General features: G+C 43.6%; 2 protein-coding genes across 3 annotated transcripts; one reads left to right on the top strand and one right to left on the bottom strand.

Moving 5' to 3' along the window:
- Positions 1-6,846: 6,846 nt before the first annotated feature.
- Positions 6,847-8,261, bottom strand: LOC144726451 (globin-1-like). The gene is made up of 3 exons (XM_078605183.1): positions 8,047-8,261; positions 7,549-7,780; positions 6,847-7,135 (listed from the first exon to the last, which is right to left on the bottom strand). The coding sequence occupies exons 1-3, from the start codon at positions 8,166-8,168 to the stop codon at positions 7,028-7,030; spliced, it is 462 nt and encodes a 153-aa protein (XP_078461309.1). The 5' UTR covers positions 8,169-8,261; the 3' UTR covers positions 6,847-7,027.
- Positions 8,262-12,754: 4,493 nt separating this feature from the next.
- On the top strand, positions 12,755-26,396 carry NPRL3 (NPR3 like, GATOR1 complex subunit). Of its 2 annotated transcripts, XM_078605181.1 has the most exons (14): positions 12,755-13,930; positions 14,889-14,955; positions 15,174-15,221; positions 17,604-17,736; positions 18,716-18,790; positions 19,909-20,062; positions 21,056-21,134; positions 21,716-21,853; positions 22,458-22,614; positions 23,211-23,317; positions 23,708-23,837; positions 24,178-24,397; positions 25,012-25,207; positions 25,528-26,396. In XM_078605181.1, the coding sequence occupies exons 1-14, from the start codon at positions 13,807-13,809 to the stop codon at positions 25,691-25,693; spliced, it is 1,794 nt and encodes a 597-aa protein (XP_078461307.1). In that variant the 5' UTR covers positions 12,755-13,806; the 3' UTR covers positions 25,694-26,396. The 2 variants fall into 2 exon arrangements, with proteins under 2 accessions (XP_078461307.1, XP_078461308.1); XM_078605182.1 differs by lacking the exon at positions 15,174-15,221 and having other exon boundaries at positions 12,757-13,930.
- Positions 26,397-27,950: the final 1,554 nt, after the last annotated feature.

Below are 27,950 nucleotides of genomic sequence, written 5' to 3'. Positions count from 1 at the left end.
GAACAAACTATGCACGTGGATTCATGAAGTGCAGGAACATCGAGATGACTTATCAGTGGGAATTATGTCATTGAAAAATGCCACGATCAGTTATTGATATTTTTGAAGTATGTTATCCACGTAAAAATTGGTCAAGCATAAGATAAAGCTAAGATTCAATCAAATATCAGTGGTGATGAAATAGCAAGATTAAAAAAAAAGTTCTATCATGTTGAAATTATTTTTCTTGCATGCAAACGCAATTGTGAAATGCGATGATTCTAAGGTCACCATTGCAGTGAATACTTTCTGAGTCTCAGGAACTAATATACATTTTAATCCTTTGAATGAAGAAAACAATTCAACGCTGTCAGCAAATCATTTGTTTTAATTATCTTGGATCACATATGCCCGTGCACATCTTTAAATTCAAAGCCTTTATTTATGACAAGGTTTATAACTGGCGTGGTGGTTAGCCCACTTCGCTTAGTCCATGGGCCCAGCCCAAATATTTCACTTGTTAGTACCATTGAGATGGCAGAACTTGAGTCAAACCAACATCTTTGAATCACAAGTAAACTATGCAATATTTTCCAGCACCTGGTACCGAATTCTGCTTCTAGCTCATTGAATAATTGTAAATCCTGTGAGCTCAATTAAATTGTCATGCTCGCCCGACTTACGAATCGTCAGACGGGGGAGTTCGCACTTGCGATCCAAACCGCGCAACTGGTTCAGCGCAGGTTTCCTCTGCGAGATGTACATGCAAACGTATGTTTCTTCTCATTTATGAGTTTAAGCGTGCTTTCCTCTTGTTGAACTACAACAAGTTTTTTTAACACTGACTGTATGTGCATTTAAATATGGGTTGTGTTCCTACTTACGAACCGTTCGAATTACGAACAGGCTTCGGGAATTTGAAGCTTTCGTGACTGCAATGATTCATACTCTTAGTTCTATCGGTAAAGTCACGTAGGTAAAAAATGAAATTAAAATGAATACAAATAAAACAATAAAATCACGACGTTTCGGAGGCAACACAAGTCTCCGTCATCAGGTGGGACCGTCACAGCCAGATTTGCTGCATCAAATCAATGATGATGAACTAAGAGTATAGGCTTCGGGTACTTAACATGTTCATAAGCCGGGGACTGCCATATAGGTCGGCTGTAGGGCATACCCCATACATTTACTAATTAACGCCCCTCCAAGCTCTGTTCATGACTTGTTTCAAAAGGGAACTCAATTTATGAATTGCTGACGGTTGTGCTTTTTTAAAAACTATTATAAAATTATTCAAACTCTTTTTTTATTTTACCAGGTAAAGCCCAGAGCTATGTAGCTATTTTTCAGAAGCGAGCTGGCCACATATGATCGCTAAAATATGTGGCTTATCACGTGGAAATTAATTACAGCCAAAATCTCTAAAACACATGTTTCTAAATGTGGAGGAAAAAACCGGATCACCCAGAGAAAAATTTATGCAACCTTGGAAAGACCATGCACACTCCAAATATACAGGCGTCGGGTTCAGGATGGAACCCAGTACCCCCTGCATACCAGGCGAGGGAGTTAACATCTCACAACCTCCTGATGGGTGGAGAACGGGGCAATTCAATCTGATTTTGCAATGCCGTTCGAAGGGTAGAGCCCATGGAAATTAAGGATGAGTTGAGGGGCGGTTGAGACCCGTTGGTAGCAGAAAAGGGAGATTGGTTAGACTGATGAGTTCAGTTAAAAAAAAAAGTTCCAGGCTGACAAGAGGAAAGGATAGAAAGAGTTCGGGTCAGGAGTTCGTGGCGTGTTCCAAATTGAAGCTCATGTGGATGTTTGTGCTTTGTTAGCTGATGAAAACAGCCCATGCCTTACATATCTCGTGTTGACTCCTTTACACAACTATAAAGTTAGCACTAATTGGTCATACATTACGGGCCTACTTTGCATCGGATTGTTACTAGCTTTAATTGCAATGTATTTACCCATTCACCTTGCCTTAGTGTATTACTAAATTACATTGGCATAACCTTGTTGTGCTATCTTTCTATTAGACGATTGCATTGTCATACTTCCATGTCTGTGTCTCCATGTATGTTTTCCTAACTGCGCATAACTGACGAACCTTGCCGTACAGTATTATAAAAAATATTTATAATTGGATTTCATTTAGATGTACTTACAAAATTCCTGACTCAGAACTTTTGGCGTCAAAAATTTGCTCTGACGCCATGTCAGGGCCGACAATGAATTGAAGATGGCTATTTATGATGAGTTATGTCATAAATTGAGTGTTTACGGCCTCGTGTATAAATTTCGATTTAAAGCTTTCGTGACTGCAGGGATTCATCTTATTGGTTCTTTCGGTAAAGTCACGTAGAAGTATATTCTTAGGTTTTATCGGTAAAGTCACGTAGGTAAAAAATGTATAAAAGTAAAATAAAATAAGTCACGGCTGTGACGGTTCCACCTGAAGACGGAGGCTTGTGTTTCCTCCGAAACGTCGTGAGTTTTATTTTATTTTACTTTTATTAAATTTTTACCTACGTGACTTTACCGAAAAAAACCTAAGAATATGAATCCTTGCAGTCACGAAAGCTTCAAATCCAAAATTCACGTAGAAGTGTATATCAAAACGTTTATGGCCTCAAAATGTGCTGTCACCTATGGGACCCAACGTGTGCGGCCTGTTGCGGCCCACGTTTGGCGGGCACTCGGGGCCCGGGGCCGGGCCTCCCCACCTGCCCCCCCCCCCCCACGGGAGGCACGCGGACCCGGGGGGGGGGGGGGGGGGCACGTGGCACCACTGGGGGTTACGCGGCAACGTCCCAGAGGGTATCGTTAGGTGAAATATAAACGTGTGAAGTTAGATCGTACGTGAGTAGTCGCTGGTGAATAATCACGTATGAATCTGCCGATATAAGATAACTATGATAAAAACTAATTTAATCCACATGGTAACCGAGGAACGATGTAAACTAACTTTGCAAACTCCTCGATCGTAAACCATGTGGCTTACAAAAGTCACCAGCGAACAAATGACGTCACGCGTGCTGAGCGTTCGTTTAAATTTTGTTTTTTATTCGCTTTGCAAGTTACTCGCTGGTTAGCGATACCTCGCAGAATGGACAATTGGTTCAAATATTGTCAGTTTAACACGTAGGCTTTCGCGACCACTATTATTCATAATAAAGGTTTTTGGGTAAGATCGCGTTATTTATAAATGTGTCGTAACCCTCCACCACCCGACACGGCCCAACAGTAAAACATGTGTCACGTTTACAAAAGACAAAAAGTTCACTACTTTAGCCCACCGATGTGTTGAAGAGTGAATCAACATAATTTACAATTTTGAGTACTGTGACGTTTCGCTGGTGATTGCATCCAGCATCATCACAGCGAAACGTTGTACGGGTTACCCCGCATTCTTGTACAGGGACATTGTTAGTTTCCAGGTCCATACGGCGTACAGCCGTAATATAGAATGTTGTTCGTGTTTCTCCCCAAGTGATGGGACTTTGTAGAATGAACGTTGAAATTGATAAATCAGAATCAGAAACGGTTTTAATCGCCATGTAAGTTTGCACAGACAAGGAATTCACTATGGCGGGACGGTGCATACATTGAACAAGTAGAAATCTTAACTTATATAAAAGGTATACACTCTAACTATACTAACGTTACAAAGTATAAGTAATACTAAAGGGCTAAAATCTTTAAAATTATGAATAAGTAGACCTTATAAAATGCGAAATGTAAAATGTTAATTAGCCGTATTAAACAATCTTAAAATACAAAAATACAAATAAGATTACACGTTGTAAGTGTGGAAAGGTGTAATTATGTAGATAAAATGTTATAGTAAGTGTAACAGTCATTTTAAGTGTAAAAGTCATTTTAAGCCCTTGGCCTTGTTGAGGAGGCCAACAGCGGATGGGAAAAAACTGTTTTTATGACGTGAGGTTTTGGTCTTGATGGACCGCAGCCTTCTGCCGGAGGGGAGTAGCTGGAACAGAGAGTGTCCAGGGTGCGAGGAATCGTCCGCAATCTTCCTCGCTCGCCTCAGGGTCCTCAACGTGTGCAGGTCCTCAAGGGTTGGTAGATTACAGCCAATCACCTTCTCAGCCGTGCGGATGATACGCTGCAGTCTGCTCTTGTCCTTGGCAGTGGCAGCAGCGTACCAGACGGTGATGGAGGAGGTGAGGATGGACTCAATGATGGCTGTATAGAAGCACACCATCATTGTCTTTGGCAGATTACATTTCTTCAGCTGCCGTAGGAAGTGCATTCTCTGTTGAGCTCTCTTGATAAGGGAGCTGATGTTCAGTTCCCACTTGAGGTCCTGGGAAAGAATAGTGCCCAGGAAGCGGAACGACTCAACATTGGTGACTGGGGAGTCGCACAGGGTGATGGGGGTGAGTGGGGCTGAATTCTTCCTGAAGTCCACAACCATCTCCACGGTCTTAAGAGCATTAATCTCCAGGTTGTTCTGGCTACACCAGGTCACCAGGTTGTCAGCTTCCCTCCTATAGTCAGACTCATCCCCATCAGAGATTAGCCCAATGAGGGTGGTGTCGTCCGCAAACTTCAAGAGTTTGACGGACTGGTGACTGGAGGTGCAGCTGTTGGTGTACAGGGTGAATAGCAGAGGGGAAAGGACGCAGCCCTGAGGAGATCCGGTGCTGATTGACCTGGAGGCAGAAACTTGTGATCCCAGTTTGACACACTGCTTCCTGTCAGACAGGAAGTCTGTGATCCATCTGCAGGTGGAGTCTGGCACGTTCAGCAGGGAGAGCTTGTCCTGAAGCAGGCTAGGAATGATGGTGTTAAAAGCCGAGCTAAAGTCCACAAACAGGATCCTGGCGTAGGATGCTGCGGAGTCCAGATGCTGTAGGGTGAAGTGGAGGGCCATGTTAACTGCGTCATCCACAGACCTGTTGGCTCTGTAGGCAAACTGAAGGGGGTCCAGTAGAGGGTCTGTGATGGCTTTGAGGTGTGCCAGGACCAGGCGCTCAAAATACTTCATTACCACGGAGGTAAGGGCGATGGGTCTGTAATCATTTAATCCTGTTGGCCTTGGCTTTTTGGACACTGGAATGATGATGGAGGACTTGAGACAGGCTGGTACATGACATGTCTCCATGGAGGTGGTAAAGATGTTGGTGAACACTGGAGACAGCTGGTCCGCGCAGTGCCTGAGGGTGGCTGGAGAGACAGAGTCCGGCCAAGCTGCTTTGTGTGGGTTCTGCCTCTTGAAAAGTTTTTTAACTTCTCCCTCCTGAATGGAGATAGTTGTCTCTGTAGTGTGGGGTGGGATAGGGGCCTCTTGGGTGGGAAGGGGTAGTTCAGGACAGTCCAATTGTCTTTCAAATCTGCAGTAGAACTCGTTCAGGTCGTTGGCTAGGCGGGAGTCGTTAGTGGTGTGGGGGGCTCTGGGCTTGTAGTTTGTGATCTGCCTGAGCCCTCTCCAGACAGAAGCAGAGTCGTTAGCAGAGAACTGGTGTTTTAGTCTCTCTGAGTACAATCGTTTAGCCTCTCTCACCGCCTTGCTAAACCTGTTCTTCAACTCCTTGAATCTGTCTCTATCCCCACTCCTAAACGCTTCCTCCTTCTCCAACCTCAACCTTCTGAGCTTTGCTGAGAACCAGGGCTTGTTGTTGTTGAAGTTCACCCTGGTGCGTGTTGGAATACAGCAGTCCTCACAGAAGCTGATGTACGACGTCACAGCCTCTGTGAGTTCATCCAGACTATTGGTAGCAGTCGTGAACATATCCCAGTCAGTACAGTCCAAGCACGCCCGCAATTCCTCTATAGCCTCACTAGTCCACTGTTTAAATGTCCTCACAGCAAGTGTACAGAGCTTTAGTTTCTGCCTGTATGCAGGAATTAGGTGGACCATGACATGGTCAGAGTGTCCAGAGTGACCAATTAAGGTGTGAATTGGTCTCTAAGGTAGGCAGTGATAAGGGGCTGACATGTACACACCTGGGAGACTGGAACCCCGTGGACTCGCGTGGCGGGTTGCATGCAACTTTGTGGGTGTTGTTGATGGAAATTGTTCCTTTGGGGTTTCTTGGCATGCGTTGCCCTCGTGCACCTTGCCATTCGAGGATGTTTGGCGTGAACGAAGAGGCGTTATTGTGGCTCGATATAAGAGGGAAGACATCCACCTCTGGCTCAAACACCTCTATTGAATACTGTATTTGTTTTTTTTCTTCCATGTACGAGATCGTTTTCATTGCTCGTTAGAATGTAATCGGCAAAACTCTGACACGGTTAATGTGTTCAGCAGTTGTTTGTGTGCGTTGCCTTTGTGTCTTCGAATCCAACTTTCACAAACCGATTTATAATATTGGATGTATCTTACCGTATTGCTAGCCTATGACCAAATCACGTGAAATGTTCCCGATTTCACCAGATCTCATATGCTGAGCAGAATGGAGCCTGGATAGCGCCGTAATGGATGACCATGCATAAAAGGTGTTATAGGCTGTAAAGGACTACGTGCTGCAAACACAATTGTACTTCTATGATCCCCACCTTGACCAACTCATGCTGACAAGCATGGTGAAGCATCCTTATTATCTGAACCGGTCCTGGGCCTCCCCTATGTCGACTCAGCCACAAATTAGCAACTGGTGCGGTGTGTAAACACCGCCACTGGGGAGACGAAGGCGGCCGTGGTGTTGTCCACCCACCCCCTCGTGTGCCGTGCCGGCCTTCATAGGCGCTCACTAGCAGCACTTATCCCAAAAGTCTGTTACAGGCTATACGGTGGATCTTAGTCTTATTGGTTCGTGTAGGACACCAGCCCCAACAATAACCTCGACTGTTAATGTAGACCGTAAGGAACAAATGAACAAACAAGCAATGTGAATTGCAGAGAAAGTATCTTTATTCCATGTTTTATGCACAACACGGTTTAGTTACCACATATCTGGAAAACATTGCGTACAGCGATAGCAAAAGCTAATCATTCTGTATCTTTATCAACTTCGTTGAGGAAAGCGGAGGTCGTCTGAAGGAGGTGCAGAGTCTTGGGCTGCGCTGCGGTTTAATAGGCGGACTTGAGCAGGATCACCACCTGGCTCAGGAACTTATCAACAGCAGCCTTCGCATCGCCACTCTTGACAACTGCGTCGGAAATGACTCCAGCCAGAACCTGTGGAGCAGAGTGCATTTTACAGGGAATTACAATATAACATTGCACATTATAACAGTTGGAAAACTTTGCATGTCGATTTGAAATCTACTCCAAAATTAATGTGGTCTCATTGGAAGCGACTTTTGGAAGGTTACAGGACAATTAGTTTGCTTGTTTGGCCTTAGACCTTCAAGAAATGAAAAGGGATGAGAATACATCGAGTTAACCACAGTACATGTGAAAACAGTTGGTGGTTCCCTTTAGTTTGGTGGGTAGACAGGTTGGGGAATATAAGAGGCCTGCGTAATATTTCAACTGAAAAAAATGAACATTTTATTTAACCAAAGATGCCCAAATTGGTTTTGAAATAGAAAATTCAGCCACAGAATTCATGCGTTTTGCACAGGATGTGAGGAGGGCAATAGTGTTACCTTGAAGTAATTGGGGTCCACGTTTAACTCGTGGGCGTGCTTCTGGCTCAGGGCCTTGAGCTGCAGGCTCTGCTTCGCAGGGTCGTCCAGGGCCACCACGGCGTCGTTGACGGCGTTGATGATCCTCTCGGCGTGCCAGCGCACGGCGGGAGACTTCTTGAGCTTGTCGGCCGAGTCGAGCCCCTTGAACTTGGGGAAGAAGGCCTGGGCCTCGGGGTTGGCGGCGAAAAACCTGTTGCACGAAAATAATAAAAACATTACGTAAATACAGCTGTCACTTGCTTCGGCTGAAAGTTATTCCTGCATGGCTCCTTGATAAACGATGGGACCAATGTTTTACAAATTTACAAGTAGTCCCTGCACTGTGCATCTGATCCTGACGTGATGAGTCAGGACATTTGTGAGAATCGCTAATACCGCAATTCTCTTGTAAACGCTCGAAGTAAAAGCACGGTTCATGAAAATGGTACTTTGCTCAGCGCCGCTGCACAGACTTACTTCACCAGGATGTCCACGCCGGCCTCCTCGTACTTGGCGTACACGGGGGCCCAGGCGCTGACGATGAGGGACTTCTCCGCGGCGGAGATCGCCCCAACGCTTCCAGAGTCGACAATAGGCATGGTAGTTGATGGGCAGATCAAGGCAGTCCTGCAAGGTCTGAAAATCGCTTGTGCCAGACACTTGCTTTGAGTTTCCTTATATACCGAAGTCTATCGGTATGGGGGGCGGGGGAGCGGTTGGTTACTCAACTGGCATTCCCCTTATTTTTTGATGACGATGGTGATCTACCCAATCTTAAATGTGCTTAGTCAAGGATCTAATGTATCTCGTACAACTAGAAGCAATGCCCAAACAATTCATGTGATTTCCTAAGCTGCGGGAACATTGTTTGAGATGACTATCAATGTGAATCATGTTCTTAAAAAATTACTGTCATCCATTGCTGTTAATAACGTCTATAATATGTTATCCACGATGTAAAAATGGGTCAAACATAAGATGAAGCTCAGATCCAATGAAATATCAGTCATGATGAAATAACAAGATAAAAAAGTGCTATCGTGTTGAAACGATTGCTCTGCAGCACGTACACGTAATTGTGAAATGAAATGCTTTTAAGGCCATCATTCCAGTCGTATGCACTTCTAACCAGTAATTCCATTGAGTTGATTGTTTTTAATATAGAGGAAATATAAGGAATTAACATTCACAAACTATTACATTCTGAAAAATGAAATGCAGTTAACGTATAAAACAATAAAATTGAGTTTGATTCAACTATCTTGGATCACATACGTTAGTCTCCATATTTAAATAAATATTCACAATCAGATTTGAGACTAGATTATGGTCAATCGGTGAGAAGTCAGTTCAATTGACAGCGAGGGCCAACCTCACTTGTGAGTGACATCTGAACCGGTCCAAGCTACTTTCTGTACAAACAAAGACAAAGATGCCCATGGAGTTGTAATTATTTCCGATCAGGCTATGTTTACCCACCAAAAGTCAGCCTGAACAATAGTATACCATGCATTAGTTAATTATTATCTTCTATAATGTGTATTTCATTGTTACTATTACGCTATTGTAATAATAATATGCATTTACATTATTAATATTACATGTTATTTTTGTTATACCAAGGACAAACCTAGACCAAGGTGTATTTTTGCACTCGTTTATACAGTGAGAGGTACCCTGTCTTATTATAGAGATCACAGCGATGAGCTGAATAGTCCTTGCGAACAATAAGGCAGAGCTTTCGTGCCCATCTACCACTTTATTGTCATAGGAAATAGAACATATACTTGGGCGCGGCAGTGGGGAGAGGGAACCGCGGTGGGGAGATGTTAACGACCTCGTCTGGTAGAGTGGAGGTTGTGGGTTGTCGATTATGAAAACTTCACTTGCATATGACTTGTATCCTCGTCTGTTAACATATAGGAGCAATGGTCACCCTATGTCTGTTTGGTGCTTCTCTGACTTATCTTGGAGTTGTACTATCATCATTTTAAAAGTAGTCTGATCAAGCTGACTTGCCCTGCAGGGAATGCATTATTTGTATTTCTACAATGTTTCAATTCCTCACGTGAAGCGGCTGTTTTTTAAAATCTGATTTCTGTTTGATTTATAATTTTACTTCATTTGATCTGTTTTACTGTTGTCATTTTGGTGATTCAGGTCACTCTTGCAAATTAGATTAATCCGGGTCTCTTGAGTTCTCATCTCGTTAAACAAATACGCTGGAATTCGTCCTTGATAAACATGGAATTAATGAAAGTAAGCCAATGATATCCACTTATACTGGGATAGGAGTCTCTACTGCTCAGTGAAGGAATTTGTTTTCGATTGCAGAAACAATTCGGGATATGTATTTGCTTTTTTTTATGTCTCTCCGAAATTTGAGGTCACAGGAAGAGATGTCACGTCCACTGGCTTCATGGCATTAACTGCCTCAACGCGACGCCATTTTAACGATGTGTGACATCACTTTTGCTTAAAAAATTACATGTTCAACTAAAAAATGTTGTTTTACTGATGACACTATATGTAAAAAATTGAAACTCAACGATTAATGCATTAAATTATACAAATCATTAAAAGTACTGCCTAAAAAATAATTTGTTACATATTATACATATTTTTTGTGTCTCCTGTCTATACAGACTTCGGAAACTGACTTTAAATTTTCCAGTGGACTGACACCAAGACCGTAGTTGCGACGTACAATCGACGGAGTAAGTAGGTCCGAATACTTGTTATAGGACACTCTTATGAGTCCAGTCCGCGCTGATAACACGTAGCAAGCCCTTTGGAATAACAACACTTAAGTCTGTTGCAAAACAGGCTCACACTCAAGGTAGTAACTGGTTCCAGGTCTTCGGGCTAGAGACTCCGAAACATCGTTGGCCATATGGCACGAGGTTTGCGCGGGGGTATAACAGCAGATCACCGACGTCGATTGGGATCTTTGAGGCTCGTGCTGTTTAGATAAAATAGTGTGCATTTAAAGTATATTACTTGCTTGATAACTGCCATCATAGGACAGTATGTAATTACATTTTTTTAAGCCCGGTTTTCAGTTGCGTCGAATTATAGACACGTCTTAATTAGAGGATGTGATGGTTTAAAATCTTCTAATATACATGTCATAATAACATGTAAAACTAACTCATCGCCATAAGTTTTGTCCCAAATGTACACCAGAAACACACTCAGTAATGAAACAATCACATTTGCAGTCAGATGTCAGTGTCCTTTATTGGAAAGTATTATATTGTGAAAGCGTCCTTTACATTGTGCAAAGTCAACTTTTTATGCAGAGCAACTGAGGAACTGTTTGGTAAATATAAGCAACCGCAGTGGATGTAACAGAATTGAGGTTTAGTTAAGCCTTCAATGTGCCAACTCATCTTTAGAACTCACGTTGTCTTTGTTAGCAGTGAGACGCATTTTTTGCTTCATATTTTGTCATTAGTCCCATCCATGGGGACAATGCTCAATAGCCTCAAGCCCAAGCCATGGCTGAGTCGCTAAGACATCTATGGAAGCAATTGAGCGGCTTATGCCTAAGCTTAGTCGCATCAGAGGTCAAATTAGTGCTGTCTCTGAGAAATTATGAGCTTCTGCAGTGCACTGGTGCTTTATATACCCTCCAAACATTCTTAGGACTTGCGTAATTGTACTTTATCTCGCTTATTAATTATTGTTTTGAAATACATAGAGGAAATGCTGCTGGCAATGCCTTATCAAAATGATCGCGAATATCAAGCCACAATTGGCAATATCGGTATCTTCTCTGTATATAAGATAGATGAGGATGCAATTATGTTTTGATATGTGGATTAAAGCCATGAAAGAGTATCCAAGGTAAACATTTATTACTGATAAAAAATAATTGTTGAATTAACTTTTTTTTGTAGTTACTGACTTTTAATTCAATAATACAGTACATTAAAGTGAATCGTTAAATGTTTGAAATAACGTTTTTTTTTTCTGTGGAGAATTCCTAAACGTAAGATTGCGAAAAATGTTAAATAGCCCTCACGGATAGAAAACGTTAGCACGTAGTGTGATTATGAACATGTCAGTTGTTAGTCACTACTGTAAGAAAAGCTCTCGTTCTGCACGTACAAAATATGGCGACACAAAATATGCAATTTTAAACAATATACCGTGCAACAATCTTCCCTTTCAGTGGCCACCAGGCCGTTTGCATTTTTGTATTCTTGAGCTTTCATGTGCAGAGCAAGTGACAGTTGCCATCGTGTGAGTGAACACTTAAACGTGCATGGTTTACATTGGACTTAATTTTTCTAGGAGTGTAAAGCTGAATAAGTGTGAGGGGCTGTACGAAGTGCCATTTGGAAACCACACGTTTGGACCAATTTTCCACATGGTAACTATGTCATGTTGCACCCTCTCGCCGCTGCTGACGAAATGGACTTCACTAGAGGGAACTCGAGGGAAATTGAGGACTGTGGTGTATTGTACTTTTCCATGCTCACCAGATGATGTTGCAAGAGAGTGAGCGTACCCTCATTTCAGCCCACCACACACGATCGACTAAATGTGGTGTATGTCCATAATAAAGGCTTTTTGGTTAGAGCGTGGAAGTATACATGTGTTGTGCCGTGACATTGAATGGAACTGTCGAACTTTTTATTTGCAAGCCCATTGTTGTTTGTCATTACACCACGGCATTCAAAGTTGAAACAAAGTGAGTGTTCAAGCCGTTAACCGTTTTTAACCGGTTAATTACGACCCCCGGTGATGCGAAGATCACAAGATAACAACAACCCTAGTTTACCGTGCTAACCACTACTACACCACCCCACTTAACATAGAGTGTACACCATTTAATATAGTAACAATGTTTTGTGAATAGTCATACTTTTAATATTGTACCATAGTAATCATCAAGAGCAGCAGCAGCAGCTGCCTCTGCAGGAGGGGGCATGAATGTGCAATATAGTAATGTGCACATGTTCCAGACAGAAAGAAACTGTTTCAAAACTACTCAGATAGCAGAGCTTGCATTACTCAACACCCTTGCTCATCAAAATCCCCATGGGTTTTGCCTCAAGACGTCGTGCTAAGCTCTATGGTTTTGAAATAGCCCCGTGTGTTGCCACACTGGTTGTATGCAATATTCCCAACAGCTCTGCTAAACCCAGTGACCTTTTCCAGATCATGGCTTGGTCCTAAGATGTCAATGTTCTAATGGAGTACTCGTATTTCCTTCCATAAAAAGCAAAGCATTCCGTATTAAAAAAAGAAAATGTTAAAACATTATTTGATGATAATGCGTTATCAGTGGTGCACAATCAAACATTGAAAAACAATATTCTTAACACATTTGTCAATAACTACCTCCTCTCTGGGACCACTATACGCTGTGAGGAAGAACTATTGCCCAAAACATCGCCGATTATATACTTTTTCTTTCTAAGGAAGTGTTTTTGACGAATTTGTGAACTTTTTTGCTAGTCATTCAAACAAGAAATTGGCCTGGCACATTTAGACCCTATGCGAATATACTTGCTGTTTAGCCGTTCCCAGACGTACAAACATTCCACTTGGCAATTACAAATCTAGAATTACAAGGTTCCTACCAGTAAAACCACGGCCCTTGTGATTGTTGGTTGTTGTTGTTGCACTAAGTCGCCACAAGGCGTCTACGTGTTTGTGTTGAGCCGGGGGCTGTTTCCCTTCGCGGCGTCCCGATTTGTGTCTGCGGCAACGCGTTATAATTCTCCGTATTAATCGCCGCCGTTTATTAAAGATTAACTTTTTGTTATTAACTCATCCCTGGCGGGACGCGTTCTCGTCGAGCGTTTGCGTTGCATTCCGCGACCCCCGTTTGGCCCGCCCGACCGACCGACCGACCGAGCCACCGCCGTCGTCGCGTGGCGGGGGGGGGCCGCGCAGGAAAGCCGTAAAAAGCCTGGGCCTAACGAGCGCCGGTCGATTTGCGCGATTGTCGCACACGCTCGCCTCCGTTGATTGGAAAGTGACCGGGCTTCGCCACAGCTCTTAGCAGCAATGTCAGGCGTTACTCGTGAAAGCGTACTTGTTTAGAACTCGCAGGCTGCAAACGCCTTCGTTGGCCGTACTCACAATTGAGGGGGGCGGGGAGGTGCACAGTTAACTGTTAATGGCGATGCGCTGTTAGGCGTTGTGTGTGTTCTGTGTGTCGGGGTGGTCGTGGGGCGATGTCTCTTTGAGTCGGTTCACGCTCTTTAATTGTGTGAAACCATGGCCGGTGGTGATCAGACAAGTCCAATAAGCGTCATTCTCGTGAGCTCGGGCAGTCGGGGCAATAAATTGCTCTTTCGTTACCCGTTCCAACGTCAGAAAGAGCAGTTTCAGGCTGCCACTAGTGAGTTTGCGATCGTGAACAACATCCTTCATCAAGATCATCATCATCATCGCCACCACAGCCATCATCATGATCATCATGATTAACAACACATGTGTAGCGATCATATCACTTCCATTTTCACTAACATAATCATCGCATCCATCATCACATCATCAAGGCAAGCAGAAGCACCACCATTATTTTCACAGCCATCAATACGCAATCATTCCATCCATCATAACCAAGCAATTCACCATCATTACCACCATCATCACCACTACCACCATCATAGCCATCAGCATCACCGCAGCCATCGGCACACACTCAAGATAGCCCCCCACATTATCACCACCCCCCATAATCACCACCGCCATCATCACTACCATCACCACCACCACCTATTTTCGCCATCATCATGATCACAAACATTACAATCATCACCACCTTGTTGATGGGCCACTGCTACATGGACATCATAATGATGAAGACGACTGTAATCTAGAAAAGCATAATTATTCGGCCATTGTCCACCGAAAACACATGTGTATTTCTCTAAATATATATTGCTGTACAATTAAGATGTTATTCAGTCGACAGATTGTCATGTATTGTAACTACCAATCCAAATAAAATACTCATTGTTATGCAGTAACCTTCACTGATTTACTATCTGAATTGCAACTTAAGTTGCATTACTGTCCCATTAATGAGTATGCTAAGCGTGTTTATTTCATTTCTCGTTAGGTCTGCTAAATTAATGTTAGTTATTTACCACAAAATCGTTGTCAATTAAATGTTGTTAATGTGCGCTTCAAAGGTCACGGTGGTGAATTTCGGTATCCAGATAACCAAATTGAACTTTTGCAAATTGGCCAGCAGTCGTGCCAGCCACCAGGACATCCATCCGTTGTCATGAATGGTGGTGGGATGGTGAATAATATAATGGGTCATTCATTGTTCGTGGCTTATGATGCAGGCAAGCACAGGAGCCCGTTTGCATTGCACACACCCAGCGAACCCGAGGACCAGGACGGAGACGTGAGGTATGGTTGCTATGCAACAACGTGTTGCCTGGGAGACACTTAACAAATAGTGTGCGCTAAGTGTTTTGCCGTCACTTGTTACAGTTTTGTTGCATTCGTTGTCATTTTTTCTCGTAAAATATGATCGCTTAGTGTGTCTTTTTTATATAATTGCTAAACACATAAAATATTTTTTTTGCTTGTGCTGTTTTTTCATGTCCACAAATGCCCTTTTTCAGAGAGCAAACCGATTCTGTAAGTGAGAGTGATGAGCAGGTGGTAGCAGGGTAAGATGCCGGCCTTCAGAAATGTGCCTTCTCGTCAATCGCTGCACTTCAAACAGGGCCAAAACTGGACTTCATTTAATTCAAAGCAAAATATTTTCCTGGAGGCCCCCCCCCCACTTCCAAGTGTAGGTACAGAACTAACATTAAAGGTTGTGAAAACGTAGCGATGTTCTACACTTGGGGTTTCAAACTTCTGAAAAGTACCTTTGCCCCAAATTAAATGGAGTCCAGGCGTGGTTCTGCCTGAATTTTTGTCCTCATGAGACTAATTGCAGGCTTCGGATTCCAATGCTGCCTACAATGATTCAGAATTCGTTTTTTGAACATCACCATTGTCCGTAGAAATCCATGGAATGGGGCAAATTTGTTTACCCACTGTACACTTTTTTTTAAGTAGGCAAATTATGTTTGAGCAATATGATATGTGCGGGCATCACCGTGCAAACTTTCCACATTTGAAAATTTACCCACAATTTTCTCAATTGAGGTTATACATATCGATTTAACCCCTACTGTGTGACTACTGCAGAATATGTGAAACATAGCACCTTTAGGATTGCCTTGCAGGATAAGAATGGCACGGATCCCAAAGGTAATCATGATTTTATTTGATTTACAGATGCAGCTGAACTCACTTATTTGTATTTGTTAAATATCACCCTCGTGTTTTGCAAAACCTGTGAGTGATCAACTGGATTATTTAAGTAGGAAAGGTAAGATGGCATGACATTTCAAATGTTACGGTGGAAAGGACATTTTTTGGCAACACATTTGCTACATTCACATGTTTCTATCGGACAGTGGTCATAAAACAACAATTATTTTGTCTTATGTAATCAGACATTAAACAATTATAATCATATTGCAGTACAATAATTATAATAAAATTGCAGAATAAACCTGATTGGTTTTAGTCAATAAAATAGTAATCTTGCACAGGGCGTTGGTGATGCACTTTTTGGCCGTGAATTGTTACACGATTGTGCACACTTCATTCTTCCAGTCTCACGTCCACCTTTCAAATGTGTGTGTGTCACAAATTTGGGTTCACTAGGTGATATGGTTATTACTGAGTTTTTTGATGAGCGTACAGTTCCATGTGGATTTGACTCGTGCATTAAGCATTTTTGTTAATGTTTCTAAATGCACCTGTATCTCAAGTTGCTGTTCAATAAGGTGGGCCATTTGATTTTTTTTCAATCAAAGATACCAAGCACAGCCCTAAAGGTTTAGCGCAAAGCTGGCAACAACTAAAATCACTAATACAGTATTGGTTCGGTGAGTATTTCCAGAGCCGGAGTGGTGATTAAGAACGAGGAGGGAGAATTTTGTATTTGGGGAAATTATTAAGGGGAAAAGTTGAGAACATAAATTATAAAGGAACATTTTAGAAGCGAATTTGTAACAATAAAATCATATATATACGAACATTCCTGTGAAATGCAGGTAAATCTCAAACATTGTATAAGAGCCTACAAAGCAATAGTTGCCATTTAAAGTGCACAGAAGAGCAGAGTGAAATCCACACTAAAATAAGGGCCCCTTGTATTGAACGAGGTGAGCTGTTCTTAAAAAAAATGTAATTCACATTTTCGGTGGGTAGCTGTGCACGGTGAGATGTTGGAGTCTTTAAGTGTGAAACTGCGTTGGCTTTCCTCTGATGAGACCGTTTACCTCACGGTACACATTAGTCTCCCAGAGTAAAAAAAAAACAACGCTTGGGGATTCTATGTAAATGCATTGGTAAACATTGTACAGAGATAAACGAGCGCTATTTTAAAAGCTCATGCAATTCATGCTTGCATGTGAAAGATTTTCACTTTTATCATCATGATTGAGCTGTGCACATTTCGCTTGGCTTCAATTTGTACTCGATTCCTCGCAAGCACTGGATGATTTTATGCACACTGCTGATTGTAAGTGTGCGCCGATTTAAAAAGCCAAACCTTTTATTTCTCTGCATCTCCTAAAAGTAAGCCACGCTCATCATTCACTAATGCATTTCACCCATTCACTGCCTCGTTATTTTTTTAAAATCAAAATGCAAAAAAATGTTGTTCTGATCATACCTGATATAAGAGTACATCTGTACTTGATTATCCACATAATGTATTTTGCATATTTTTTCCTGTTCCAGCTATTATAATAGGTTAACAGTAATTGGTGAAGATTGATTATAATAATACATACCATGGTGAAACCAATGTTTTATAAGCTGTAATATGAATAACAATAATTGCTAAATGCCTTAAAATATCTTTCCATCTCAGTTGTGTTAAAGTGTCTACGGGCGTTCGTCTCCGACTGATGAGAGAGCGTCCCCTGCTTGGATGCCCCTTCAACGCGTTTTGCGCTGGCGTGCGTGCACTGGCGCGCGTGCAGGTTTTCCGATGTTATTCTGGCCACAATCTTGGCGCCCAAGTCTGAGCTGTGTGGCAAGCGGTTTGAGCTGAAGATTGACAATGTCCTCTTCGTGGGGCACCCAACCCTCCTGCAGCACTCGCAGCTGCCACAGGTTTGTTCAGCCAAGTAGAGGCAAAGCCTAGCCCGTACGAACATTAACGGTGATTGTAAAAGCTCACCTTTGTTGAACCTGCAGTAATCCTATAGAAGTCGGAAGATTGGTCAATTAAGTCAGTTCATCGACTACCCTTTTTGTGATCGATAACATTGGCCCTCTTAACAATGGCTGCTGCCCCCCACATCCTACCTGTCGAAGGTAGGAAACCCCCAGAGGCCACACCCAGCGTGACGTGACATGATGCCGATGGTGTCACTAAGCCCTACCCATCACCAAACTTTTAGCAGCATGAGTGAGAAGAGGGGTGAGGCTTCTTCAATATATTTACATGTCATCCAATCAGTCCACTAAGCGGACCGATATCCAGTCAAGTAATACATTTTGACTTAAAACTTTCGTGACTGCAGGAATTCATATTCTTTGGTTTCAGTAAAGTCACGCAGATAGAATAAAAATAAGTGAATAAAAGTAAAAAAATATAAAATAAAAATAATAAAAAACACTAATGTAGACTTTAGTCTGGTTCTTAATCGGAGTGCACTGGCAGTCTATAATGTAGACTGTAGCCTGGTTATTAAGTTTGGTGAGTGTATTGACAGTCTATAATGTAGACTGTAGCCTGGTTTGTAAGCTTAAAAACCAGGCTACGGTCTACATTATAGTCTACATTATAGACTGCCAGTACACTCACCCAGCTTAATAACCATTGCTACAGTCTACATTATAGACTGCCAGTACACTGACTCCGATTAAGAACCAGGCTACAGTCTACATAGTGTTTTTTTTTTATCTACGTCACTTTACCAAAAAAACCAAAGAATAAGAGTAATCAATTCCTTAAATCATCGGGTAAATTGGCTATATAATCCTATCAATAACCCAGGTTATACAAATCTACACTGTTGGCGATACCTTGTGTCTGTATGAATTAGCGCACCGTTCTTTGTCATGTGAAGTTTGTTTTTCTCAAAAGGTTTCCAAGACAGATCCATCTCCCAAACGAGAAACTCCAACTATGATCCTGTTCAACGTGGTGTTTGCGCTGAGAGTGAGTGGCACACATGGCAACCAATGCAGTAAAATATAGAGGACAGGAGAACTCCACTTTAGCCTCTCACTCCACAGGATGCTTGGGTCACTGGTGATGGGGATTTTATACGTACATGTGTTTAGTTAGCATGCAATAACCAGCAGAGGATTGATGTATAAAATAACTTGCATGAGACATGAAATGTGCTACTATAATGAGCCAAGAATGTCTGTGTGTCCCGTGCGTGACGTCACTCTACGTCGACCAGCCCCCCTCATTAATAATCATGAACAGGTTACGTTCTCCACATGGACCCCCCTTCCATTAATAATAATTAGTGGGTGACGTCACTCCACATGGGGGGGCGAGGCGCCTCCTCCCCCCTCCTCAGCGTCAACTTACAACCCTTACGTCACGGGATCTCCGTAACGCTATTGAGACATAGAAGTAAAAAGGACGTCATGATGAACAAGGAATTATAACCTTTAAATGAAATAAGTTTGTGTCACCGCGGCCTTACAAATTGCACACGAATTGATGCAATGAATATCACGTTGCGGTCTGCTTTTTGCTTGCAAGTTTCAGATTTAGTGCAATACACCCGTCCTTGGCAGGCAAAAGGCTAGTGTTTTATCATTTTACGGTGAATCTGCCCTTAATATGAAACCAAAACCATCTGAGTCTTAATATTTATAGCTCAAATAGCAAAATATTAGGTTTGGATTGTTCAAGGTAAATATAAGCTTCCATCTCTCCATGCTTGTTTGCAAGTTTTTAATTTTTTGTTCTTGTTTGTGAACGACCATGTTTATCAACAATGTCACAGCAAATTGGTATATTACTTTTTATTATCAAGTTCAGCTTTCAAACGCACTCCAGCCTGCTCCCGTGCGCCTTATTATTTATTTATTTTTATTCCTGTCTGCCTTCATTATTTGTCCTAGGTATACACAATCTGCTCTGTTTCCAGTTGTCCCTCCTACAGACATCTCCAAACGTTTAGCGGATGTGTTGGACGTGAGCTCTGTTTTGCTTACAAGCTCTGCTGTTGGTTATCCCGAAGTAGGCCCTCTACTTTGGGGCAGCAATTACAAATGTTCGTGCGCGTGCGATGTCTATGTGGCCCTGGTCCTCAGGCCCACGCGGACCCGTCGGTGCTGGGCTGCATGCACAACCTGTCGCGACGCATGGCAGTGGCGCTGCGGCATGAGGAGCGGCGCTGCCAGTACCTGACACGGGAGGCCAAGCTGATGCTGGCCGTGCAAGACGAGATCTCTGCCCTGCACGACGGTGCGGTTCGCTCACAAAGAGAGAGATCCTCCTGTACAGCTTTAACAGACTGTTGGGGCAAGTGCTGGTAGTGGGCACCTATGAAGGCCGGAACAGCACACGAGGGGTGGGTGGCCAGCACCATGCCCGACCGCCTTTGTCTCCCCAGTGGTGATGTTTACACACCGCACTAGGTACTCACTTTTGAGGCTTAGTCGACCTAGAGGAGGCCCATGACCAGTTCAGATAATTGTCACTGGTGTTGGACTCGGGCGGGAATCGAATTCGGGTCACCAGGTCCGTAGCGCAGTGTGCTAACCACTACCCTACCGTGTGTGGTTCGCTCACGCACACACACGCACACACTCCCCGCTACGCCCTCCCACTGTACGGAGTAGAGCTCAGGTCGATTCAATCCATTCAATTTAATGTTTACATTTAAATATAGTCGACAACTTTTTTTTGTGATGGAATGCTTGGGTCTTATAAAAACTAACTGCGACCGCCCTTCGATGCTGCCTGCAGAACGTGGGGTGACGTGGCTGATCATGCCGATGGCGTCTCCAAGCCAAGCCCCGTCGCCTCCCATGCAGCGGCACGTGTGCCCACACATGTTTGGCTTTTAATGTAACTATTGTCCTGCTGTGTAATCGGTTGAGTCATCGAGCTGATAATCGGTGGAGTAATCCATCATTTAAATAATCGGATAACCCAACTATGCTCCCGAGTAACTTTCCGAATGGATAAGGTCAGCCTATCGGGGACAGTGGAACGACCAAACCCCTGTCTCGGCAGCTAAAAGGTCAGACACCCTGTACAGGGCGTGAAGGGGACAATGGAGTGGGCGGCATCGCTGTGCTTTCTGTTCTCTGCCACAAGCTGTTAGTTTTGCGTGCTCTGCCGCCAATCAGAGAACGTGAATACGGTTGCTTTAGAGTCTCATGATGACGCTCCGCGGTGTTCAGGGGTGCAACCTTTTTTAATTCGCTCATTGTTGTGTTCTTGCCCATGCAGGCAGTCCTCCGCCTTCTCCCTTCCACCACATCCTGCCCAAAAGCAAGCTGGCTCGGGACCTAAAGGAGGCCTATGACAAGTAAGCTTGCTTTGCCGCGCAGGGCACGACCAACTCAGAGTGCATGAGGAATGCGGTGTGGTGGGCTCCTCTCGCAGATGTCTTTTAATCCCATTATTCTGGAAACTCTTGTTACAAGAGAGAGAATGGATGGACTGAATAATTGCTTAAGTGCACAAGAGGCTACATGACTGCCCCCTTGTGGAATATGAACCATGTGCTTTCGTGTATTCAATAACCGCCCCTATCAGAGGTGTTGAAGGCTTGTCGATTGTAAACACATGTGGCTCTGTGTGAATCGTCTTATAACGTTATCATTCTTGCGAGCAGAAGAATTCAAAATCTGAAAAATAGTGGGAACGCTGGGGCAGATAGTGTTAAGTAGTTATTACAATACATTCACAAATGGGGAAATCTTTAGTTGTTATACAGGGTGTGTCTTTTAAATTATAGCCAAAGTAACGTTATTTCACTATACTTGGGTATATTTTTAAAAGATGCACCCTGCTTAACCGGGTCTGGTGAGTTTTAATTAACGTTTGGATGATGGTAGAACAGAATGAGATGCTTCTCTAAGTGCGTGCTGTGTGTTCCTTCTCCAGCCTCTGTTCCACAGGTTTGGTGCAGCTATACATCAACAACTGGCTGGAAGTCAGCTTCTGCCTGCCTCACAAGGTGCACAAAATCAGCAACAACTACATCTCGCCCGAGGCTATAGAAAGGAGTCTAAAGTCAATACGGTGAGTGCAAGGGTGCTCGTATGTATGTGCGTTGAACTTCTTTCTCACCGTACGTAGCCAACCGTGATAATCGGAGGTGCGGAGGAAGGCCAACAAACTCAACACAAAAAGCAGTTGAGTTTTCAATCTTGATTTAAAAGGGCATAGCTCTAGTGGCTTTCTAATTTCGGAAGGAAGAGCATTCTAGATGGCCTCAGAAGGGCATCTGAAAGCGTGCGATGCAGTGACCATCTTTGTTCGATGGTTTATCCAAGAATGTCTCTTACAAGTCCAGAATATTCACAGCCCACCTGATCATAGCCTACATATTTGTCAAACCTTTACCTTTTTGGCATGAAAAAAAATATTGCGTAACAACTATATCTCATCAAACCTGGTCTCCTTTTCTCTCCACTACCCCCTCACCCTGTGCCCACCCATTCAAGCGATCACATAGCACTTCTACACTAAACCATCTCTGCAAATAAACAACCTTCTTGAACTGCTTACCAACACCACATCCACACTGTCCCATCACAGCCCACGCAGTCACCTTCCTCACACAGTACCCTACCCACCCTGATTTGTATTCCCTGTTTTCTGTATATTTTCGCCCCACGTGCAGTCCCTACCATGCGCTGCTACTGCTGGGCGAGGAGAAGTCGCTGCTGAGTCAGCTGCCGGCCGACAGCTCCCCGTCGCTGGTGCGGCTCATCAAAGTGACGTCACCCATGAAGACGCTGCAGCAGCTGGCGCAGGATGCTGACCTAGCATTGCTGCAGGTGAGGTGGACGTGCACCAGCTACGATGAAAATAGCACTTGCGATAGGAGCAGGCTATGCCAAGCTGTGTAGATGCTGCCGTGGTGTAATGGTTAGCGCACAATGGCCATGCCATCCGCAGGGGTCGCCAGTTCGATCACGGCTGATGATGAATGCTTTCCGAGCAGCACAATTAGATGTTGTCACACGACGTATTACGAGTGACATTGGGACGTGGCACCACAGTGATGTCATCGCAAGGCACGCATTTGGCATGTGATGTCATTGCCTTGTCCAAAAAGGCATTGAGTTCATCCTTGTTTTATTATTACTTGGATAACCCTTTGATTAATTTGACCAGTTTTATATCGGGTAAGACCCTAATAGTAACATGACTTTTACTAACATTTAATTCATATTGCATCATCCCAATGAGAGTGACACCATATTACAGACAGATGGACGGGTGTACAGACGGACAGACAGAGTTCTCGCATAAACACTTTCAACCTGATTTGGAAATTGTTGGAAAAGGGACCTTTTGTATGTAATTAGAACTCCTGGTAAGGCTGGCCAAGATGGCTGAAAATTGCCTTTTTTTTGCCCGTGCCTGTCAGGTGTTCCAGCTGGCGGCGCACCTGGTGTACTGGGGCAAAGCCACCGTAATCTACCCACTGTGTGAGACCAACGTCTATATGCTGTCGCCCAGCTCCAACACGTACATGTGTGTACACGCACACATCGATGGGAGGATTGCGTGGTATTGTGGGTGTTATTATGTTGTTCTTCCATACACAGCTGTGGATTATGGTGTGTTGTTTGAAGTCATGTGTTGTAGCATTCCAAATCATGTTTTGGTTAAGCTGTATGGCAGCCGTCTGGGCATATGCTTCACGGGCCTGAGTAAATCTAGATTTGAAGTTCACGGGCCTGAGTAACACAACAAGCCAATGCATGCTTATACGAGCCGGACTCTGACCAGTCAGCAGGCACTGACTGCGTGTTTCACCTTGAGACTTGGAACCAGACATGATCGCGTTGGTGATCAGACATTATCTCGTTGGTGATCCGACACGAACGCTCCAGAGTAATTGTGTACCACTCGTGTGCGCAGACACTCGCCGTACTCGGAGCAGTTTGCGCAACAGTTCCCTGGGTGTGAGCTGTCCACCACCCTGACCGAGTTCTCCCTGCCTACGCCGCTTGCGGAGCACCGCAACCCACTTGGCACACCAGTGCAGCAGGTGCAGTCATCGCTGGGGGCGCATGGCACCACGCGGGCATACAAGGGGGAACTTAGGCCATTCACCACGGGACCACGCCGATTTGTGTGGATTGTTTAGTGCAAGGGAGGACGGATGTCTATGAAATCGGTGCATAGAAGGCAGACATTGGTATGTAATAGGTATACTATACACAATCCACGTAAGAGGGACAACAACATACATTACTAACATTTTCAGGTAGCAAACTTGGACACACGGGGGTCTGTGATGTACGCATAGGAAACAAAGAATGGTAAAGTGCACACCAGGGTACATACGAGAACATGCAGTCACTTGCTTTTGCCATGGCTGCCGGCAGACCCAGCTGGTGCACACGGTGATGTGGATGCTGCAGCGGAGGATGCTGATGCAGCTGCACACGTACGTGTGCCTGATGGTGCCTGCTGGCGAAGAGAGCGCCAGCTCCATCGGAGGAGGCGGCGGTGGTGGTGATGGCGAGCTGCAGTGTGCGGGCAGCGCGGCGCGTGCCACTGGCTGTGCCTTCTCGGCGCCCACCGCGCTTGTCTTCGGCTCCCCACGTAAGCGGAGGAGGACCTGCCGCGGCCAAATTGCAGGAAGTGAATGTGCAGCAAATTTAAATCCATTATTATTCACGTGGGTTTGGCTTTACGAGGACTGAAACTAAACAATTATACATTGAAAAATAGAATCTGTAATGTCTACATCCTTGTATTCGTTGTTTAATTTTAACTGATGCTGTTGTTAATCGCGACATAAAATCTAGCGAAATAGGATGTTTCATGTCATAGGGTCATTACCGTTTAAACATATTTTCAGCAAACCATTGCTGAGTATCATAACCTTTTCAGAAGTGTCCTGCATTGGAATACTTTGGCCAGTTTCACTTTTTTTGTGGGAGAAAACCAGACTGCCTGGATAAAACTCACACCTATGAGGTGATAGGTTCACACATCCAATTGCAGTGATGCCATCTATTGGTCACTTAATCGGCCAGAAAGTTTGAGAGTTTCATCATTATAAGTGTCCAGTTGCCCCTTGCCTCAAAAGTACTGGATTACAGGTGTGCGCCACCAGACCCAGCTCCGAAATAGACGTCAGTGGTAACTGCGCTGTGGCCTCCGGTCTTAGTTGTCTACGAATGTGAGTCGTTTTCATACCTTTCTGTCATCAGCGAGCAGCGATGATCTTACCCTGACGAGTCCCAGCCTCGAAGCGTCGAGCGTGGAGCTGGGCGCGTGCGGCGAGGACTCGCCTGTGAACCGGCGCGTCACCGAGAACCTGTTGGCCAGCCTGCCCGAGCACGAGCGCAGCTGCATTAACGCCGTGCCCGCCGCTCACAACCCCGAGGATCTGCGGCTCTTCGCAAGGTTAGACCACAACACCGCCTCCAGCACTCGGTGGTACTAGGGATTGCCGTGATATAATTTCTCATGATTCGATATCACGTTTCACGATACAACATATTATCACGATATCAGTTTCCCATTAACCTTTTAATTGTATTCCTATTTTGTATTTACTTTGCTGTATTTGTATGTTGTTGCATATTCCATTGTGCCTTCATTGTTGTCAGTGTCTATGTTATCCTCATGGATTGTTTATTTGTGTCTCCTGTAAAGTGCTTTAAGTTACTTCCCAATTTAAAAGTCTTGAGTGACACGTGTGTCTCGCTCCTTGCCTCATGCAGGCTGCTGCCATACTTCCGAGGATACCACCATCTGGAGGAAATCATGTACCACGAGAACGTGCGGCGTTCCCAGCTACTCACGCTCATCGACAAGTTCCGCAGTGTGCTGGTGGTGCTCACTCACGAAGACCCCATCATCTCGATCTTTCACTCGCCCACAGAGTGACTAACACGACCGGCATATCTGCTCGAACCACCGAGCAACTCATGCGCGGCTCAAACCGCACGTCCGGTCCAGCGGTCGTCTAGAGCCTTTTCCCACTTTCAGATCCTAAGAGGACCTGCATGATGTTTGTTTACCAAGGCATTTATCAAAAATACTGCCTTAAAAATAAAAAGGATATAATCAACAAGGTTTCGGGTAGTGGCATATCTTTGTATAAATACATTTTCATCATGGGTTAATTGAATGCCAACTAATTCGGCAAATGTGTTAGTTCATTTGAGGAGCTCAGATTGTTCTCTATGGGCGATAGCCATATGATATAGTTGAATGTGTTTGCAGTAACGACGACTCTGTTTTAGTTATATTGACAATATAACTGAGATGTATTCCTCAGTCATGGTTCTAAGCTCTGCTCCACAATGACTTTTCATGGCTTTACCACTTGCTAAGTGAACTCCTGTCACCTCATTGCATACGATTTATCACCATATTTTTATTTATTTTTTAACTCTTCCATTAGAAGTACAAAATTATGCGTGCCCACGGGATTGTGGTTAATACGCAGATACGATTGGAATTGTTGTATAAGTGCCAGTTACATGAAGATGCTTCATGTGTTTCATGTCAAGATTGATGTTGCAGAAATGTTACTGCCAAGCGTTTTGATGTGTTTCAAAAGTAAATGCTGCTGCTTTAACTACAATACATGAGGTTTTTCTTTGTTTGGGGAGCATCTGAAAAATATTTCCCCAATAACTTTTACACCTTCACCTTGTACAATACCCAAACACAATGTGTCAGTTACTTTAATTAAATCAAATGGCACGTAATATTGTACACAGGTGACATTGAGTAGATAAGACACTGCTCGTTTAGAAAATAATGCAAGCACCCATTGTTATCTAGATATTTTGCAGATTAGGTGTGACCCATATTTTCTATCGGTATTTGCTAATGCTATCGTCAGCAGGAAGCAAGCCAAAAAACATACATATATATGCATTGGCTTGCATATATGCAAAGACAATGCATATATTATCAGAGTATTTTTTTGTTTGCATTCTGACCACAAGTAATGTGGTGAATGCAGACATGATTCTTTGCAAAAGGTTTCAGTTTGGTGTTTTAACATCTCAACACCTGTTTTGTTGCCAGAAAAAAGGGGAAAACCTGTTCTCAAACCTAATACAAATCCACATTTTTCAAGCTACCTCTATAAATTCGGTATTGATCAAAAGTTCGTCGTCAGTAGATGTGGAAGCAAACTACTTTTTTGGTCCACTTTCCCTCGTGTGAGTTTAACACGTAGCAGGCTTTCACGACCAATAAATATCCATAATCGTTTTTTTGGGTTAGATCGCGTAAATATATAAATGTGTCGTTAAAACCCGCCACCATCCGACACAGCCAACAAGTAAGGGTTTTCACGTAAACAGAACGTGGCCAATTCGTCACTAGTACAGCACTAGTGTATAGTGTAGTGTATAGTAGTGTATAGTGTAGTGTTAATAGTGTATAGTGTAGTGTTAATAGTAATGTATAGTAGTGCAGTGTATAGTGTAGTATACTAGTAAAGCACCACACCGGTGTGTTGGAGAGCCAAGCCACAACATTTACAATCTGAGTACGACGTTTCGCCAGTAGTAATTACGCGATCTAGTTGAGCTACGATGAAATGAGAGGGGGTGATGAGTCAATGAGGGAATCGATGCGTGAATGAAAGATTTGAGAGGTTCCAGCAAGAGGAATGATTGAGTGAAAACGAATGAGTTACGATTGAATGAGGGTGGGGGGGAGTGAATGAGGGAAGCTATGAGCGAATAAAAGTATTGAGAGGGTTGAGTAAGAGGAATGATTGATTAAATGAATGAGAGTGATAACGAATGCGTTACGATTGAATGAGAGGGGTTGGTGGTGAGATTCAATGACGGAATCGATGAGCAAATGAAAGGTGTGAGAGGTTCCAGCGAGAGGAACGATTGAATGAGTGAAAACGAATGAGTTACGATGGAATGAGAGATGGGGGAGGGAGTCAATAAGGGAATCGAGCGAATAAAAGCACAGAGGTTCGAGGAAGAGGAATGATTCATTAAATTAATGAGAGAACGAATGAGTTACGATGGAATGAAAGAGGGGGGTCAATAAGGGAATCGAGCGAATAAAAGCACAGGTTCGAGAAAGAGGAATGATTGAATGAATGAGTTACGATGGAATGAAAGAGAGGGGGGGTGGGGGTCAAGGGAATCGATGAGCGAAT

The sequence above is a fragment of the Lampetra planeri genome, chromosome 23 (genome assembly GCF_965212315.1).
Source record: "Lampetra planeri chromosome 23, kcLamPlan1.2.h2, whole genome shotgun sequence".
NCBI lineage: Eukaryota > Metazoa > Chordata > Hyperoartia > Petromyzontiformes > Petromyzontidae > Lampetra > Lampetra planeri.
The sequence above is the reverse complement of the archived record's forward strand: the minus strand, read 5'-3'. Positions and strand labels throughout refer to the sequence as shown.